The sequence below is a fragment of the Neopsephotus bourkii genome, unplaced genomic scaffold, assembly GCF_033783945.1.
Source record: "Neopsephotus bourkii isolate Nb327-2 ecotype Australia unplaced genomic scaffold, CSIRO-AGI_Nbou_v1 NB_481, whole genome shotgun sequence".
Classification (NCBI taxonomy): Eukaryota; Metazoa; Chordata; class Aves; order Psittaciformes; family Psittacidae; genus Neopsephotus; species Neopsephotus bourkii.
Window position 1 is genome coordinate 831,031 of NW_026900982.1, and position 19,424 is coordinate 850,454.

General features: G+C 51.2%; 2 protein-coding genes across 9 annotated transcripts in view; one reads left to right on the forward strand and one right to left on the reverse strand.

The window, feature by feature from the left end:
- Nucleotides 1–2,609, forward strand: part of OTOF (otoferlin) — a 99,148-nt gene extending 96,539 nt beyond the window's left edge. For all 7 annotated transcript variants that reach the window (XM_061350167.1, XM_061350169.1, XM_061350173.1 and 4 more), the window contains exons 43-46: nucleotides 50–291; nucleotides 769–947; nucleotides 1,068–1,168; nucleotides 1,657–2,609. In XM_061350167.1, coding sequence (XP_061206151.1) covers nucleotides 50–291; nucleotides 769–947; nucleotides 1,068–1,168; nucleotides 1,657–1,837 — 703 coding nt within the window. In that variant the 3' untranslated portion in view covers nucleotides 1,838–2,609. The remainder of the gene's footprint in view (nucleotides 1–49; nucleotides 292–768; nucleotides 948–1,067; nucleotides 1,169–1,656) is intronic.
- Nucleotides 2,610–7,479: 4,870 nt separating this feature from the next.
- Nucleotides 7,480–19,424, reverse strand: part of SELENOI (selenoprotein I) — a 30,165-nt gene continuing 18,220 nt past the window's right edge. The window contains exons 4-10 of one of the 2 annotated variants that reach the window (XM_061350199.1): nucleotides 18,301–18,375; nucleotides 17,189–17,451; nucleotides 15,688–15,796; nucleotides 13,758–13,806; nucleotides 13,138–13,318; nucleotides 12,149–12,331; nucleotides 7,480–10,304 (exon numbers count right to left, since the gene is read on the reverse strand). In XM_061350199.1, coding sequence (XP_061206183.1) covers nucleotides 10,188–10,304; nucleotides 12,149–12,331; nucleotides 13,138–13,318; nucleotides 13,758–13,806; nucleotides 15,688–15,796; nucleotides 17,189–17,451; nucleotides 18,301–18,375 — 977 coding nt within the window. In that variant the 3' untranslated portion in view covers nucleotides 7,480–10,187. The remainder of the gene's footprint in view (nucleotides 10,305–12,148; nucleotides 12,332–13,137; nucleotides 13,319–13,757; nucleotides 13,807–15,687; nucleotides 15,797–17,188; nucleotides 17,452–18,300; nucleotides 18,376–19,424) is intronic. The other variant, XM_061350200.1, reaches the window with a different exon arrangement.

The window sequence follows — 19,424 nt, forward strand, 5'->3', positions numbered from 1 at the left end:
TGCCCACTCCTCCCTCCTATAATGCCTGCTATCCCTCTGGGCCCCACAGGTGGCTGAAGGGTCAACAGGAGGACAAGCAAGATACAGATGTCCATTACCACTCACTCACTGGTGAAGGCAACTTCAACTGGCGCTATATCTTCCCTTTTGACTATCTGATGGCGGAGGAGAAGATTGTCATCTCCAAGAAGGAGTCCATGTTCTCCTGGGATGAGACCGAGTACAAGATCCCAGCTCGCCTCACTCTGCAGGTCTGGGACGCTGATCACTTCTCAGCCGATGATTTCCTTGGTAAGTGAAGGTCACCGAGCTGGGGCAATGGGGCAGCCAGCAAGGAACCCATGGCTGGACAAGTAAAGAGCAGTGTGGGATGGGACACAGCCTATGCAGGAACAGAACCTGGAAGGACATCTCTGTTCCTCAAGTCCACAACATCCTCAACATCTTACAAACCCCTTTAGATGATGCTGGTGAGAGCACACAGGATGAGAGCCCTGGTCTCTGCTGCCATGGGCAGGGACACCTTCCTCAGATCTCATCTCAATCTCCCCTCTGTCAGGATAAAGCCATTCCCCCTTGTCCTGTCCCTACAGGCTCTTGTCAAAAGCCCCTCTCCAGCTTTCTTGTTGGCCCCTTCAGGCACTGGAAGCTGCTCTAAGGTCTCTGTGAAGCCTTCTCTTCTCCACAGAAGATGCTGTCCAGCCCACCTCCAGCCAAGACTCTGCACTTTGTGGGTGCCAACATCTGTGCTCCCCTTTCTCCTGCCAGGGGCCATCGAGCTGGACCTGAACCGCTTCCCCCGGGGAGCCAAGACCTCAAAACAGTGCAGCCTGGAGATGGTGACCAACGAGGCAGAGCTGCCCATGATCTCCATCTTCAAGCAGAAGAGGGTGAAGGGCTGGTGGCCGTTTGTGGCCAGAGATGAGAATGATGAGCTGGAGGTCACTGTAAGTATGGGGGAAACAGAGGCATTTTGCATCCCTCAGGTCCCCTCTGTCGCCGTGTCCCTTGGGGACTGAGGTTGGGCGCATTTCCTAGGTCTCAGCACAACTTTCTGCTCCCTGCAGGGGAAAGTCGAGGCTGAGCTGCACCTTCTGACAGCAGAGGAGGCAGAGAAATCCCCCGCTGGGCTGGCCCGAAACGAGCCTGATCCACTGGAGAAACCCAAGTAAGTGGGAAACCCAAACCCCACTCCCCAGCAGGACCGGGGTGCTGTGGGGTGGGAGCCAGCCCTGGGGAGGTGAGGGAGGTTTGCACTGGAGGATGTAGGAATGAGGGTCATGGGCAGAGCCATCTCTGCTGATGCCTGCCATTCACTGACTTGCTGCTTTTCCTTACTCTGTTCCTGCTCTGCCTCTCTTGTTGGCTCCATCCCCTCTCTGTGGCCTCCCACCACCTCTTCCTCCCCTCCAGTCCTCACCACCAGATCCCAGCTTCAACTGGAATCCTCATGCTCCCTCACACACCTGCATTACTCCATCTGGCACGTCTTGTACTGATTCCCCTTGTCCACCCTCCTCATCCTCCTGGCTGGGCTCTTATACTCTCTGCAGGCATGCCCAAGGCTTGCCCACTATGCCCACTGTTGCACTGCTGGCCATGCATTCCCTCTCCATGGCAATGGCATTAATGATGAGTTGTTTGTTTCCCCTGCAGCCGCCCAGACACGTCCTTCATCTGGTTCCTGAACCCACTCAAGTCCATCAAATACCTCATCTGCACACGCTACAAGTGGCTCATCATCAAAATCGTGCTGGCCCTGTTGCTCCTCGTCATGGTCGCCCTCTTCCTCTACAGCATGCCAGGCTACATGGTCAAGAAGCTGCTGGGAGCATGAAGCATGGGAGCCTCCTCCATGTCCCCAGCCCTGTGGCACAACCGTCCCCATCTGCATGTCCTTCTCCACCCTGCAGCCTCTCGGCAGCTTCGGGGGACATCTCCTCCCTGCTGCTGCTGGGCCTCCTCCTTTGCATTCCTCCTCTGTGGCTCCCATTCACAGTTTTAGTCCCAGAGGAATGGGGCTGGAGGATGGCATCAATCCCAAGGCCACACTGGGGCTGGCAGAGATGCCCAGTGGTTACTGCGAGGCTCTGGGGCTGCAAGTCTTGGAGCCCTTTGCCCACTGGGGCCATGGCTGGTGCCCTCATGGGGAAAGGGGAGGGGAAAGCAAGCTGGAGCTGTGGGGTTGCTCCCAAAAGGCCCATTGGAGGAGCATTCAGAGACAAGGATGAAGCAGGGATTTGGGACAGAGTGGGGACAGCACACAGCATCCCCAGTGCCTGTCCCCGCTGCCCCCACAGTCCCTGCTCCACTCATAGCTCTGCAATTCACTGCCCCCAGGTGCAGGGCTCCATCCCACCATAGGCAACACCAGGCATTGTGCCCCAGCAGCCACCAAGGCTCCACAGAGAGCCCTGAGGCTGTGCAAGGGGCAGGCACTGACCTTCCCTCTCTGAAGCATCCATCTTCCCAAGGTTACCAACCCAGAGGTGGTGGTGGCTGGAACATCCCCAGGGGTTCGCAGGGAGCCAGGCTCCCTGGCACAGTGTGAGCTCCCTGTGGACCTCCTGATGCTCAGCTCATTCTGTTTGGATTGATATGTGTTGCTGCTGGAGGGCAAGGGCTCCTTTCTCAGCTCACCTCAACATTCAGCTGTTGACAAGCCGCCCTTCTCAGCTTCAGGGGTGCGAGACCCTCAGTGAGTAACTGAGGAGATCTTGGGAGTGTTTTTAGGGTACCACTGTTTTAATCAGTCAATAAAAACCAGTTTTCACTTCCACGTTCCCTGCCAGGGTCTCCTGCTAGTGGGGAAAGGGGTCATCGCTGGTTGCTTTTCCTCCTCCCACCTACCTGCCCCACTGCTTCCCTGTCACAGCCTCTTTTCCTGCTGCCTCCCCCCAGGTCCCATGCCCTGGGCAGCAGCCTGGTCCCTCAGCTGCATAGGGCAGGGCAGGACAGCAGGAGGGAGGAAGCCACCAGAGGAAGGGTCCCTGTCACTGTTCTCCATCATCTGCTGGTTGCACTGCAGGAGCTGCCCAGAGTTTCCTCTTGCCCATCCTATGGGGGAAAGGAGGTGAGGAGGGACACCAGCAGGACCCCAAGGGTAGGGAGGCTCTTCAGAGCCCCAGGCTGGGGGCAGAGGGGGGCCCTGGGGTGCAAACAGCGGCCCTGAGCAAAGGGGCTGCGCTTGAGCTGTGGCACGGGCATCTCCTGGGCTTCCCTGGCATTAACCCTCTCCCCCTGCAAGCCCTTCAGGATCCCGCCTTCCTTGGCCTCTTCCACACATCAGGGCCCTGTGCTTTCCCTCCTAGAATTTCTCTCTGTGCCCAAACCAGAAGTCAGTGAGAAGCCATCACATCCCTCACTGCTGTCCCAGCGCTTCCAGACCACACTGTATCATCCTGCTGAAACACATCCTGAACACCACAGCTTTGACAACTGCACAAGTCAGCCCCATCCTGTCCACATCCCACCATGCTGTGCTCACCCTGCCCATGACAGTCCCACCTGCTCTGTCTGAGCTCCTCACACCTCCATCACCATAGCATTGAATCATAGAATCACAGAATGGTTTGGGTTGGAAGGGACCTTAAACCTCATCCAGTTCCAAACCGGAGCAAGCAGCTCTGGTGCCAACAGCAGTACAGCTCTTCCCCCTCTTCCCCTAGGTAAGTGATGAATTAGTGACCTCTTCCATTTACCTAGGCTGTAGAAGCAGGGCTGAGTCCTTTGTTTTCCTTCCTAATAAGCTCATAAAATGGAGTTTGACAGAGTACATTGTCCTGTGAACCTCCAAGGTCCAAAGGGACCATGACAGCAGCCAGCGCACCCGGTGTGCTGCCAAAATACCATTGTTATTAACAATCCCTTAAGTATATTACACCTACCACAGTAATCCTCTTAGAGGAAGCTGTGAGATGGTGATAGAGGGTGAGGCATCGCTTAAACACACCTGGGCTTTAGCCCAGAGGGCATCGGAACAGGCGGCAGGGTTCTTGTGTTCTGCTCAAGGCTTTGCCTCCTCCACTGCTCCCAGGACAGCTTCAGCCCTGCATTCCCTCTCTGCTCTCACCCTATATCCTGGGGTAGGTCTGCAGCAGGACAGAGCCCATGCCTGCTGCGATGTCCCACTGCACCCCATGGCGCTGCAGGGTGCAGAGCAACCCCTTCACTTGGGGAGCAAAAACCAGCTCCTGGAGATGTTTCACAGCCAGTTTCAGTTGAGAGAGCGTGGTTCCTGCCCCAGCAGCACCACCATCACGCACCTTTATATAGAGCAATTCCTGCTGGTTCTGGTGGAAATGGTGGCGGGCAGACATTGCCATGCAGGGCGCAGAGCACCCAAGAACACCACCACAGCCCCTGTGCACTGGTGGAGGAAGGCAGAGCTTTCCCAGCTGCAAGCACATCCCAGGCAAGATGGCACCATCCTGAAGGGCACCAGGCACACGGTGGGGACCACGGGAGGGTGGCACTGGGGCTGGAAACTCCCACAGTTGCCAATCGTGTCCTCCCCACCCAGCTCCAAGGTGTGTTTGGAAGGGAGAAGGCAGTCCCCATCCCCTCCCATGCCATAGCATCCCTCGTCACTTGGCCACCAGAGCAAGGACCACATCCCCGCACCTCCCAAGTCCCAGCACAGTCCTGTCCTGAAGCCAGGGGACCCAGGGGGACCATGGCTCCACTCACCCCCCTGAGAAGGTCAGTGTGGGGCATGAGAGGTCGCTCCTAATTCCTGACCTCAGCCTCCCTGGATAACCAGGTGTCTGTGGGCTCCCGCCAGGGGCCAGCAGCCACCAAGAGCAGCTTATTCCCATGTGCACCCCGGCCACACTGGAGCACGGATAATGCAGGATCACCCTGATTAGCCCCAAAGCCAGTGGTGCCAAGAGCCCGCTGTGACGATAGGAAGCTTTCTTAGGGCAGAGCTTGTCAAGGCAGTCACCCCGCTGATGGGAAAACACCCATTTCCAGGGACTCCATCCCATGAAATGCAGCATTTCCACATTCCAAGCCCTGGGTTTCAGGGGCCATCCTCAAGAGCCACATCCCCAAGTCTGCCAAGCACCTGTGGAAACACAGCACCAACTCTAAGGGTGCTGTGGAGACAGGGGGTGAAACTAAATGGGCTTCAAGGTCCCCTCCACCCAGAGCATCCTGTGATTCAATGATTCTACTTTGAGGAGCCCTGATACCTGCCCTGCAGAGGTCAGAGGTGCCACCTCCTTCCCCAGGTCCCAAACTGGCACTCTGCAACCAGGAACAGGGCAGGAGGTACTGCTCCCTTCTCCCATCACTGTCCATGTCCATGGCCTGCTGCTTATCCCCCTGCAACAGGTATATGCACCACACCAACTGTAACCCACAGCCTCCCTGACACTGCCCACTGCTCGATCCACAACACAGCAAGAAACCATCTCACCGCACACAGCCTATATCCTGCTTCACCCTACCTTCTTCTTCCTCACCATGAGTGCCCCAGGCACGCTACCAGGGTACACAATGACTTACAGGGATGCAGGGATCAGCACCAGCTGCAGAATTGGCAGAACAAAGGAGAGAAGCCTGAAGGTGAAGGGAGAACCTTTGGGAGGGCAGTGCTTGAGATAAAAAGAGGATGCTGTATCCCCAAACATGGCACCCTCTCCGTGTCCCTTGCCCTATCCTCCATCAGCACCTCAATGAGCACTGTGTCCACAGCCTAGCTCAGCACCAGAGTAAAACCCATCTTTCCAGGGAGAGCCCACACAGGAGCTTTTCCATCTCTGCCATGGTAAAGTGGGGCTGCTGCTCCAGCCTTGGCACCACTGCCCAAACCTGCACCTTGTAGCGAGGTGCCTGCTCATCAGAAAGGGGAAAAAAAAGACAAATTCCATTAAAAGGCTTTGGAAACTTTATTCTTTACAGAATTTGATAGTTTTGTTTAAACACAATAAATACTTCAGCAATAGCATTTAACAGACCAGAACTGAAACCCACTGAAGTACCTAAACTCCCAGAGACAGGGCTCCAGGACAGCGATCGGGGTCCCAAGACCCACGGCAGCTTCATCTGATCCCTGTTTTGGGACAACCCCAGCCAGAGCGAGCAAGCACACTCAGCTCTGGTGGGGAGCACAGCAGAATATCCATGCTCCTGCCAAAAGCAGCTCCTTGGGAAGGGGAAGAACCAAACCACCACAAGCCCCAAGATGTCTCTCACTGACTCATTTCACAGCTGCATCAGCTCCATGGCCCCGCTGCACAGGGGGTTGGTGACAGAAGACCAACCCCAGGTGGTGCCCCTGAACTTGCTCCTGGAAGGACGAGGCAGCATCACCAACTGCTTCCATACCCTGCCCAGGAAAACTGAACAGCCACATGGACACAGGCCCTTGAAGATGCTCTGAAGGGCTCACAGAATCATCAAATCACAGGAGGGTTTGGAGAGCTCCACCTCCTTTCTTGTACTGGGGCCCATAGATGAGTTGCAGACATGGTCCCTGTCCTGCGTTTATAGGGCCTGGCTAGAACTGACCTGACTGAGATTAGAACAGCTCCCAAAGTTCAACCTACAGGTTTGAGTGCACCCGGGAGGTAACACTGGGCCAGCTCCATTTAAGGAGCTCAAACAAGTGTCTGCAGAGCCTGAGAAATTCATGCTTACAACATGGAGCTCCCCCAGCTCTGGGAAAGCCACCTCTAGCAGGTGGTTGATGTTTAGGAAAGGAGAGGCTTCTGCCAAGCCCCTGCAGTGACCAGCCACTGAAGAAAGGAGGTAAGTGGAGCACAGACACAGTGGGGGAAGGAGCAAGCTGAAACCATCAGCACACAGTGTGTGTTTGTAGACCTGCAGGTTAGCCACAGCATCTGTACTTGTACAAATCACTTTTAGATGGCCCAAACCCAAGGAGGTCCCAAAACCTGCACCTCACCCTCCACCCCAGTTCCACTTGTGAGTTCCTGCACTGGGTCCCTGGATTGGTGCAGAGGCAGGAGCTGTGATAAGAAACATAAGATCGAGATGATAATGGCTGCAAACAAGATTCCTGCTCTGCCTCAGCTATGCAAGTCCTGCACTGACACCTTGGAGCACCCCAGGTTCCCACAAAAATCTGCTTCAGGGCAAAGCATGGTGAGGATGAGGAGGAGCTGGCGGCACTGGCCACCTTTCTCTGCAGCACAAGGACCCACCGGGAGACTGACATCTCCAACGACTTCACCCCTCCCTGGACAGGGTTGCTCCTGGTCAAACTGTATTGAGATAAAGTGTGCAGAATAGATTTAGGAAAGCATAGGACAGTCCCATTACCAACCCAGGAGGTCCACGAGTAATAAACAAAATAGGACCCACTATCCCTGGAAGCAGAGACAACACAGATCAGCTTTCAAATACTGAGCAGGAGCAAGGAACAAGCACACAACCCTGTCCCATCCCCAGAAGCACATCCCACTGCAATGACAGTCTAGCACACTCCAATCCAACACAATTACCACCAGATGCTCTCAGCAAGGAATACATTTATTCTTAAGACTTAAAACCATTCTGATTCATGAATAGTTTGTTTCTCAGCATGCCACACCCCACCATGGCAAGATGGTTTGATCAATCTGTTTGCTTCCATTCCCCTACCAGAATCTGGGAGCAGAATCACTTCAATTCCAATAGCCCAAACAGAGCCCCCCAGCTTTGCAGCGGCAGGAGCTGGGAAGAGTCATACGTGCACTGAGATCAGGTCTGAGCTCTCCTCACTCTGCCACAAGCCTGGTAGCACTAGAGGCAAGCCAGCCCGCTTTCCAGCACTGACTGAAGCAGACAGTTTTTCTAGTTCCAAGGTGCAATAAATTAAGGCACCAATAATCCAGGACTCTCCAACGATAAAGGTGGTGCAGATAGGAAGCAGTTCCAGTTTTTAACAGGTGTTTCTCTTACAGCACAAGTATTTGCAGGACTTTAAAGAGGAAGCCCTGTTTCCACGTTTGTGCCTCCACAAAGGGGTTTTCCAGGGTATATTACATGCTGCAAAAGGGCAGCAGCTCACAGGTCAGTAGGACAATAGACAGACAAGTGTGTTGGGGGGCAAAGTGACATCCTAAGATTTAAGATCATACAACCTCTCATAGCATCAGTCATGGCCCAGTCCTATGGGCCCAGCACTGCTGGTGGAAGGAGACAGGACAACACCAGCTCCAGGATGGGGACCCAGAGCCCACCTGAAAGCCTGAGGGAACAGCCCAATTACTCCCTGGTCCTGCAAACACATAACTAGGAAGCAAATCATCCAACCTCCACTTTTTGTCAGTGCCGCCGGCACAGTTTTGCTACCTGAAGATACCCCGCAGATCAACACTGTGCCCTATTTTAAGATTCCCTGTAATTATTGTGCGAGCATGACTTAAATTTATCTCCCTTCATAACCACATTTCTTTAAATAGCAAGAGCCAAAAACTCAAGCGCAGCCCCATTCATTTGTATGCTTAAGGTATTTTTTTTCCTGTACAACATCAGTAAAATATATAGGAGTAAGCTGCTTTATTAAATAACCTCTGAAAACCATCTGCCCCTCTCCCAGCTCAGCCACCCTTCCCAGACACGCCGCAGCCAGACAGACACATAAGCACACAGACGTTCCCATGTCGCACCAGCTTGCTCCTCGCAGGATACATAGCAAGCAACCAAGCAGCCCACATGCACATGAGGAACGTGTGAGCTCACCTCAGGATTTCAAGTCTCAGCCTGCACAATGATGAGTCAAATTTACCAAAGAAAAAGCATTAAATAATAGTTACAGGTTTCCTAAAGCAGGAGGAGTCAACACCTGCAGAAGGAAAACGCCGTGACCAAGCTGCTAGGAGCCACGTTGCACTATAATCAGTGTATAAGCGACTTTGTTCCCATGGTAAATTACATATGCACAATCTGTTGTGCTTGTTCACTTCCGGATGCAGCCTTTCCAGAGCCTGGGTTTAAGCTACACTCTTCATTCAAGCACAGGTCTTCATTAAATAAAGTGAACAGAAAAGAAAATCAGCATTCAATCTTCACCACCCCACTCTTAACTCAATCACAAAGAAAAAAAACCCCAAATTTAAAAAAATAAATCAATGCAAACATGTCTTTTACAAATGGACAGTAAACAAATTATCCCTGGATGAGACATGCAGCCGCTGGGGATAACGGTTTGGAAAATAAAGCTGTATTTGGAAAGGATCCCACCACACACACGCACCTGTGAGCTCCCTGAAAGTGCACACTTGACCAACACGATGCTGCAGTTAAGGTGCTTCGTTAAGCAGTGGATTTGGGGCCACTGGAAGGCTGGTGGGTAGGGTGATGTGCTGCGAGAGGTGCAGGCCCAGCAGCATGCAGCTGTCCCGCAGAGCCAGCCCGAAACACCAAGTTCTTACTGGGAGGCAGAAGGGGGAGATGAGCTCTGTGTTAGGCTGGTGTAAGCCACTTGCAGCTGCCAGTTGGAGCCCAGACTCCGTTCCCAGGTGGGGAACACACCTGGACACACAGAAACACGGTCGAGATGCAGTCCCAGGCTAGCCACAGCTCGAGCAGGGGAGGCAGGAGCCACCTTCCCACCTTTGCAGGAAATCAAGCCCTGACTTTCTAAGCCCTCCAAGCAGAATGTTACTAAAAGTTTTGTGTGTAGTTCTTTTTTTCCCCTCTTAAAAACAAAAACCAAACAGGTGTAAGTATCTGCCCAAACAGGTGAATGCAGGAAGACAGGACAGAATGTGGGGGAGCAGTCAAACATCTGCTCCCTAAGTACCAGTGCAGGACAAGGGCTGCCAGGCAGGATTAGGGACAGACAGGAATGCCCCTGACCTCCAGGATGTTCCCTGACCTTGTAGAAATCAACTGTTATGTTGGTTACGGTGACAGGTCAAGACTCTTTGCTCAGGTAAAGCCATTTGCACCCCCAAATGGCTTTACTTGGGCAAGAGCTGGAGTTTGAGGTTTCACTGGGAACATTCAGCTGGTCTAATATACAGTAACAGTGACCTGAAATAAATGCCCTCCTCATCCAGTTTCACCCAAAACCAAAAACTCACATTCAAACAGCAGCAGGGGCTGCCCCATACCAGTCCTGCCCTGGCTGCACCGGATACCGTGCATACTTTGCCCTGATGTCTGTCCAGAGGATAGGTTTAGATTCTGTGGTGATGGTTGAAGTATTTACAGGTATTTGCAGCAGTTATTTACAGTACTTCTGCAGACCGCAAGCCAATTTTCTCTTCCTCCACTCCTAGTCAATCTGGCGTGGGCTTCTTTAGAGAGAAGGGCCGTATATTGAAGTGCCTGCTCAGCTGGCTCACCTGGGGACAAGGCAGACAACAGGACAGGATTAGCAAGGCCTGGATGGATGAGGAGGAAGGCAGTCAGAATACCAGACAGGTTCCCTATATGGCTACAAAGCCCCTGCCACCTTCCTATGGGCACTTCCCCAACCATTGCCCACACTACACACTCCCATGGGTGCAGCAGGTTGGGACCACAGCCTCTGTCCTCAGCTGTGGGGCCAGCCAGGCTGCCCTGGCCAGGACCTGAGCCAGCCCCTGCCAGCTCAATGCTGGGGCCAGCCATGGCTCTGTGAGGTAGATTTAGACTAGTTATTAGGAAGTTCTTCTCTGTGAGTGAGGCCCTGGCACAGGTTGCCCAGAGAAGCTGTGGCTGCCTCATCCCTGGCAGTGTTCAAGGCCAGGTTGTGCAAAGTTTGCAGCAACCTGCTCTAGTGGAAGGTGTCATTGCCCATGGCAGAGTGGTTGGAATTGTATGGTCTTTAAGGTCCCTTTCAACTGAAAACCATTCTGTACGCTATGACTAAGCGCTGCACCAGGAAATGAGCTTTCAGGAATGATTCAGAGAAATGCTGACAGGAGGTTAAAATGCACGGAGCAGCACCAGCATCTGGTGACTGCAAGGTAACAGTTACTGCACAACCAAGAGTAAGCAGTGCTGAGCAATACTAGAGGGTGAGTTGGGCAGGGGGTTTATTCCTAATGGTTACTACCAAATTCAGAGCACTTTGGATTATGTAGCAGACACAAAGTCTAAAAAGCTTCTTTTATCTTGCAAGAGGAAACTGCAAAAATGGGCCCTTGAGACGCTGGAGGGGAACAAGGGGAACACAAACTCAAGCGAGCAGAGCACTGAGAAGCTCATTGCAGGGGATGGGCAAGCTCAGGCAGGAGGATTACACCATCCGCTCAGTGCCCATCTCCAGCTATGATTCCAAGACCAAATTTATTTAAGCTTCTTAGCTATTCAAATCCTTCTCACATAGAAGCCTCATTACACTAATTGGAAAGACAAGCCGGCTATTACTTCTTTGCTGTAATTACAGTTCAAAGTTGACTCCAGAGGCTCCATGTCAGAGCTGGGGTTCCCAGGGGACAGGGCTTCCCAAGAACAGTGCACACAGGTGGCAGCAGCCAGCTCCACAGGGGACATCGGTCCCTTGCCCTCATTCCTCAGCAGCTTCCCAAGGCACTTCTAATGGGACTCAGTCTCCTCTGAGTCTGTTTTCTGTCTTAATCAAAACTCAGGAAGACAGGCAGAGCTTGCAGGGTGCAAGGGGAGCAAATTGGTGCCTGCATCTTGGTATAACCCTTGCAGCACAGGACAAGGCACTGCAGCCACAGAGCCCCCACCTTCCCTAGCAGGCACATCACCCCTTCTTCTTGGCTCTCCCAGTGACTATAGTCCACGCTGGTCACAAATCAAACTCATTAACCAAAGTAACACCAACAGCAGTTTAACTTCTTATACCAAGACTCCCAAATCAAGCCCTCCTGCCTGATGTGCAGACACAGGATCTGCTGCAGCTGCCCTTTCCACTGCCCACAAGTGTGGGTATCCCACACTTGCTTATATCCAAGCTGGTTACTAAGCTGCAACCCCAGCCAGGAGGAGTTAAACGTGGCAGCAGGGATGCAAGCATTAGTTTCAAACAGCCCCCCACCCACAGCCTGCACAAGCCTCTCACAAGGAAGGCAGCTCGAGTCTCATGTGGTCACAGACAGCGTGACACAGCCATTCCCGCTGATGTTCCCATTTTTAAGCAGAGTGTCCTATGCTCCAAACAGCAGCAGCACCCAGGCCATGCCTGCAGCCAAAGTGTAGCAGCCAAGCCTGAAGCCCATATGCCAAGTTCACCTACCACGACTACTCCGTAGTGGATGTGCGCCAGGGTGAGAAAAGCAGTTAACACGTAGAGGAGAAGTGTTTCGCTGTTGGGCACAAACCCAGACACCACCACGAGCAGTGCCACCGCTATGGGCAGCAGCATCCAGTTCAGAGGCTGGCAGCGTGTGCTGCTCATCTGACAGACGATCAGTTGGCACTGCAGGAAGAGAAAGCCGTCAGAGCTTGTGCCTGGTATCAACTCTGCAAGCCCAGAGTCTGTCCACAGGGCAGAGGACAGTCACACACGTACATGTACCAAGCATCTGCACTTACAACTACCACCGTGCAGCTTCTGAGTTGCACGTGAATTATCTTTCTTTGCGTTAGAATTCCTGCAGGGGACCCAGAGCAAAGCCTTGTGAGGCAGGGAGGTAACAGGGAAACAGGCATTGAGGGCATCTTTGAAAGAAAAAGGGAGCTCCCCTGAGCTGACTGAGCCTCACCAATATTATCTATACAATCAGCAGAAACTCAGGCCATGCAGCAGTGTGAACTGCTGGACTCGGGGCACAAATGCACAAAGCTGCTCAGTCACATGGCTGTGGTGACAGGCACAAGTGCCTTTGTTAAGGTCTCAAGCAAGCAGAGATGCAACATACGGCTAAACTGGATTTTGATAAAACCTTTAGTCCCTTCCATTTTAAGTTTAGCCCCAAAAAAGGAAGCAGCAACTCCTTTTGTATTAGCAGTTTGTTCTTCACAGCACAGAGGGTGCAGGAGTACATAAACACACTCCATTTAACTAATTCTCTAGTTTCTCAAGAGTGAGCATTGCAGCACAAAATCCACAGACCCCAAACGCTATTTTCCTGTTTGCTCTTCCAATCATGGCAAAACAGAAAAGTTGTGAAGTTCATCTTGGCATCTTCCCCCTCTCCTCACATTTGAGCTGCCTCCCAAGCACCCTGGCAGGTTTCACACTCCTCAGGGGATAAACTGGAGCATAAAGCAAAAGCTGCTTACAGAAATGTTAGCAAAGGCTGTTCCAACCATGAAGTAGAAGAGCCTGGGCTGGACCTCAAGGATGTCTGTCGGGGACATGAAGACCCATGTGGTGCAGAGCAAGAACAGCAACACTGGAGATACCAATGGCAGCATGATTTCATACACAGAATGGTGCTTCAAGGTGTTGTTTTTATAGGCCCTGAAATACAAGCAAAGAAATCAAAATCACAGCTGCGAAATACCTGGTCCCACCTTCAGCAGAGGGCTGTAAAACCTGATTGGCCATTCAGCTACTCAAAACTGCTGGTGTCAGTTAGAGCCATGGGCAGGTGAGAAAGATGCACACCTGCACCATTAACCCAAAAACCTCCTGAACTACAGAAGCACCTGGCTGTCTGGCTCTCTGTGTTGTGACCAACAGGGTAAGACCCACAAAAGCTGGGGACCCTCCTGCAAGACCCTGCTGAGCAGGCTGCCAGCCCACCCTGCAAACTGGGGACCTCCTGGTGTGTCAGAGCCACTTTGCCACTGAAGTCACTCGCCTGAAAACTACCAAGGAAACCAGGTTATAAGAAGCTTTAGGGGCTCTTGCAAAGGTGCTAATGCAGGGAAAGAGACTCGAGGATGAAGGAACTTACTTGTAGAAGTTATACAGGCTCATCGGCAGCGTCACAGTGAGTGCACAAGCTGGAAGAGAAAGAGCCATGTTACTGCCCTGTGACAGAGGGAGAACATCACATGCACCCCATGAATGGGCAGAGGGCTGTGCTCTGGCTTAAGGTGCTTGCAACAAAAATAGTTCAGAGGTGGCCCAAGAATAGCTCGGCACATTTAAAAGTAGGTGCTCATAATTCTGGTCCAAGAGCTGTAATTACCAGTTAAGATCTGCTATAAATTAAAGACATTTCCATTTTTAAAAGTTACATTAATGAGTCCAGTATTATGTTTTAAACAGTCACAAAGTTTAATTAAAATACTGTATTTAATGAGGCACGAGGCAAGCTCAAACTCCACAAGTGGAATGGCTGTGAACAAAAGAGTTTTCAGTCTTCATAATAAAGACAATCTGCTATTTCTGCCACTGTGAGCAAGCATTTTCACTTCCCACTCTGCAAAAAAGCTCTTGTTGTTTAACTTGACAAAGGATGCAAAGAGTCGAAATAACTGAAAACTCTAGACCTCAATGAGAAAAATCATCCACAACACCCAAACCCATGACAGTCTATCAGCTCCTTCTGTATTTATCTAACAGTAAGTATTTCAACAGAGCTGTAAATATTCCTGCTTTTAATAACCCAACCCCTATCCAAGTGCACAAACCCATCCAATGGAGGCGTTGTGCTCCAGTTTTCCTATAGGGAAAGCGCATTTATTATTCATGTATTAAGTTATACAGTTGTCAAAGGAAAGCTCAGAGCATCCATCTGATTAAGTGCAAGCATTAGATTAAACACAACAATTCAAGGCATATTAACTTGAAATTGAGCAGGTACAATTAACCCCTAAAGAAAGGGACACAGACTAAGAAAAATTAAACTGAGCAAGAACGTCTGAATAAGCCTAATGACATTAAGCAAGGACAGCTCTCCCCAGCTCAGCTTCTCTGCATTACCATCCCCTCTGCAGAAGCCGATTCTGACTGACCACTGGAGACAAAGGCTGGGCTTTTATTTAATTGTACATTTCTAAATGTAATTTTCAGATGGGCAGATGGAGGGCAGGATCCCCATACAGCACAGTGATTTTCCCAACCTCCATGGCTGGAACATCTCCCCCAACAGCAGCCCCAGGCTCCCACACAGCATGTGGGCTCCAGCTTCTAAAACACAGCCACAGCAGCAAAGCAAGTGTTCTGCAAACAGTGCTGGGGGTCCCTGCTGGCCACCTGCAGTGGGTGCTACATGGCCTTCTGTCACTCAAAACCCCATAGCTCTTGCTGCAAACAAGCCCTGCTTCCCCGGGCAACACAAATCCCACAGCCTCAGTGCTCAGGCAACACGGCTATTCGGAGGAGACATGTTTTCACACGCTCACAGGTTCCAGGCATGAAGGAGGCTCCTGTTTAGCATCCAGGGGCCAGTGCTAGGCTCCAGCTGCTTCCCAGCACCCTGGTACAAGCAGCAGCCACAGCCCTCAGCTGCTCTCACCTGCCCACCACACCACTCCAAGCAAGGAATGAACTTTTTGCCTGTCCACACATAACCCCAGCCCCAGGCAGACAGCACCTGAGCTGATTCCCTGAGCAGCAGCAGGCTCCTATACCCTCAGGACTGGCACAAAGTACATCCAAGACATGAGCACAGAGCACCACTCTCTTGCTGTTCTAAGTCAACAGCAGACCCAGGGAGACTGGAGTTAACTTCTCTAAAGAAACTATGCATAAGACAATACTTTGAAATCCTGGGAAAAGGCAGGCTGCAAGAATACCCTCAGTTAGTCACTTCAGTAACAGCCTACAGGAGTTTTCATTACAGCAAACAGAACAGCAGCATTACCATATAATTAACACATTGGGTTTCATTAAAAAGGTGGAGTTTAAAAGACAGGCTTCAACATGGAGTTTCTTACCAATAATCATTGCAGTGAATAGGTCTCTATATAAGAAATTAAACAGGAAAGGTGCATACCAGGCCTCAACTCCCACAATGGCTGTCACTATGTAGACAATTGAAATGGTCTGAAAGAAAGCACAGGACAAGCAGGCTTGAGCAACCAGAGAGGCGAGACTGGAAAGCAGCACAACACCGTGTTCAATTCTCCCCACCAGCAGGAAAGAGAAAAAGATAAAAAACCCCACAAACACCCCATATTATGAGACCAGGTCTAATAAGTGTAGCAGCTGAGCTGCTGATACAACCAAAAGCTGCTCCTCACAACAGAAGCAAAGATGCCTCTATGCAGCTTGAACTCATGAGATGTTTGAAGCATGAGAGTGAAGTTTTATACTGCAAGTTGCAGTCACCCTGGAGCATTTCTTGGGGAACTTTCTCATCTATCTGCAGAAGCAAATGCAGGGAAAAAGCTAACAAGGGGTATTTCAGTTTTAATAGCAGCCCTGAAGCTCAGTAAAACACACTGCAGGGGAGCTTAGCCCTCCACCTCCTGCCTTTCTGCAACAGGAAGAGATCTGAAAGCATATATGGAAGTTCTTCCCTGTGAGGGTGGTGAGGCCCTGGCACAGGGTGCCCAGAGAAGCTGTGGCTGCCCCATCCCTGGCAGTGTTCAAGGCCAGGTTGGACGGGGCTTGGAGCAACCTGGTCTAGTGGAAGGTGTCCCTGCCTGTAGCAGGGGTTTGGAACTGGATGAGCTTTAAGGTCTCTTCCAACCAAAACCATTCTGTGATTCAGAAGGAGCTTCCTGCAGAGTTGTCTTTAAAGATACAGACATGCCAACATACCAAAGGATCCCTCACCACCAGTCAGTCTCCATACTGACTGCCCAGTTACCACAGTACAGAGAGGCACCTCCTGAGGAACCTTTGCTCCTGGCACAGAGATTAGCATGCCAATTAACCCCATTACAATCAGACACACATCCTGCCAGTGCCAAAAGGTACCCCAAACTTCTAGACTTGAATTTACCCACCCTGGTATAATGTGGAAAAGTAACTAAAGCAATGATTCAGGTGGCCAAAACATGCATCTCAGGAGAGCAGAAACAGGAAACCCAAGGCAATAACTCAAGGCAGAGGAAACTCCATTCTTCAAGCCTCATGTTTTGCAGAGTATATCTACAACAGCTGCTCGGAACAAAATCACAGAATGGTACAAACCTGCTTGGATTTAATGGTTTTGAGCAGTCAAACTCTAGTGCCACCAGCACCCTAAGACCCCAAATCATTAACACAACTATAGCTCAAAGGCACGCAAGCAGCCTTGGAAAGCTCTCCTCCTCCACAGACCTGGAGACAGGCTGAGGATGCCTACCTCCAGAGAGTGTTGCAATGACCAATTTACAAGACTTTGGAGCTGCACACATCCCTCACACACCTCAGTGGTCACTCTCACACCCCAGAGATGCTATAGGTTTACTGAGTTTCTGCCAAATCCGAGCAGCAGCATGTACTTACCACCTGGCTGATGTCATATCCCCAAGGCAGGAAGAGAATCCCTGTGTTATACTTCTCCCAGTGGGAGAGGATAAATGAAAACAAAACCACCCATAAGAGGAGGTAGAGAACGAAGACACTGACACCCGTGGAGCCCCGTCCAAAGGTGGAGTAGACTGTCACAACGAAGTACACGCATGCCCAGCTGTCCAGGCCATGATCAAAGAGCTCTCCCAGGGGCGTGCTGGAGTTGGTCCGGCGAGCCTGCTTCCCATCAACACCATCTGGGAAGAGAAGGAGAAATGGGGACTTTTACTGAACACTCCCAGGCAAAGCAATGGGCCATTTTGCAGCCAACAACATGCAGGCAGCCAGCAAACAGTAGCTCTGACTACCTCCACCCTCTAACAGGGAGTGTGCTCCCCACCCCCTTCTCTGAGACTGACAGATGCAACAGCCTGACAAAATCACATTCATTTAAAGCAGACTAAAGACAGAATTTCACATTTTGCCATGAAGTCGGTTCCAGCATCCTGCTTTCACTGTGAGACAACTTCCTTCTACCTGCTTTGCAAAGCAGCTTCCAGAAACTGCTTGAGCAGCCCAAGCGGCAACTGGACCTGTGCATGGCAGACGCACAGAATCAGAAATTCCTCAGCAGGCTCGGAGATGACACAGCCACAGCTTGAAAGATGACAGGCACAAAACCCCCATAAACATAGAATCATAGAATAGTTAGGGTTGGAAAGGACCTTAAGATCATCAAGTTCCAACCCCCCTGCCATGGGCAGGGACACCTCACACTAAACCATATCACCCAAGGCCTCGTGCAACCTGGCCTTGAACACTGCCAGGGATGGAGCATTCACAACCTCCTTGGGCAACCCATTCCAGTGCCTCACCACCCTAACAGGAAAGAATTTCCTCCTTATATCCAATCTAAACTTCCCCGTTTAAGTTTTAACCCATTACCCCTTGTCCTATCACTACAGTCCCTAATGAAGAGTCCATCCCCAGCATCCCTATATGCCCTCGTCAGATACTGGAAGGCTGCTATAAGGTCTCCATGCAGCCTTCTCTTCTCCAGGCTGAACAGCCCCAGCTTTCTCAGCCAATCAACTAGATAGTCTTACCCAGAGTATAGGCAATGAAGTTGAGGAGACCCACAACGACCCACACTCCATTTGGAACATGCTGGTGATCAGGAGCTGCAGAGATCAAAGACCCACGTTAGGACAGCTCAGCACATACTTTCAATTGGATTATTTTGGCACAAGAGGCACCGTGACAAGACAGCTCACCAAGGCACCTACACAACTAAAACAGTGAAACTGAGATGTTAGCTTTTCAGGACATGACAGCATGACAAATTGTGTCACCAAGGACTTTCCTTCCCAGAACATACTTGTCCTCTGTCCCCAGCTCCCCAGAGCCAGGGGATTTAAGAACTAGCAATCATAGCTAGCCAAATGCATGCCACGGAAGCATGGGCAGATCAGACTTTCCTCAATCACCTGCTTGCAGAGCATCAAGTAGAGCCTCTCCAAGGTGTGGAGACACCCTGCCTCTGCAGAAACATCTCAGGATTCCCTGCCCAGGCTCCAGACTGCATCCTGCCAACTGAGATAGAGTTCCTTCTTAATAACAACACCATCTCCTCCACTACCCCTTCAGCAGATAGCCAGCTCAGCCGTCTGCAACTCAGGAGCCCAAAGGTGCATCTGAAAAACAGGAGGAAGCAGCACAGCTTATTGGTAGCAGCCTCACAGGAAGACACGTGGAGGAGGTCTCTCACAAGAAATGCCAACTCCTATTTCCTTCGAGCAGCGTGATGATGCCTTTCCAGCAGCAAATGGAAGGCATCATGGCTACAAACCCATTCACACAGAAGGAAGGCGGAAGCTTCTGGAGGCCTCGCCAGCAAAATGAAAAGTTCTGTTTCCAAGCAGGACATGCATAACACGTACGTAAAAGGTCCTAAAGCATGAGCTTCACCAGCCTTTTGGCAGAGCTCAAGCTTCTGGATGCCTGAAGTTCTGCAGATTCTCATATTGAGCTTCCTACCCTGAGCTACTACCTGCTTTTCCTCCCATAGCCTGTGGGCCAAAACACAGTCCACGTATCAGCTGACAGCCACTGAGGCCACCTGAGCTTTGAGAACCTGACTCACCAAGAACAGTACTTGTCTGCTACTGATGAAGGCAATCCCAAGAACCCCAAATTTTTCCCACTTAACTGTGCTTTGATAATTGGCCCA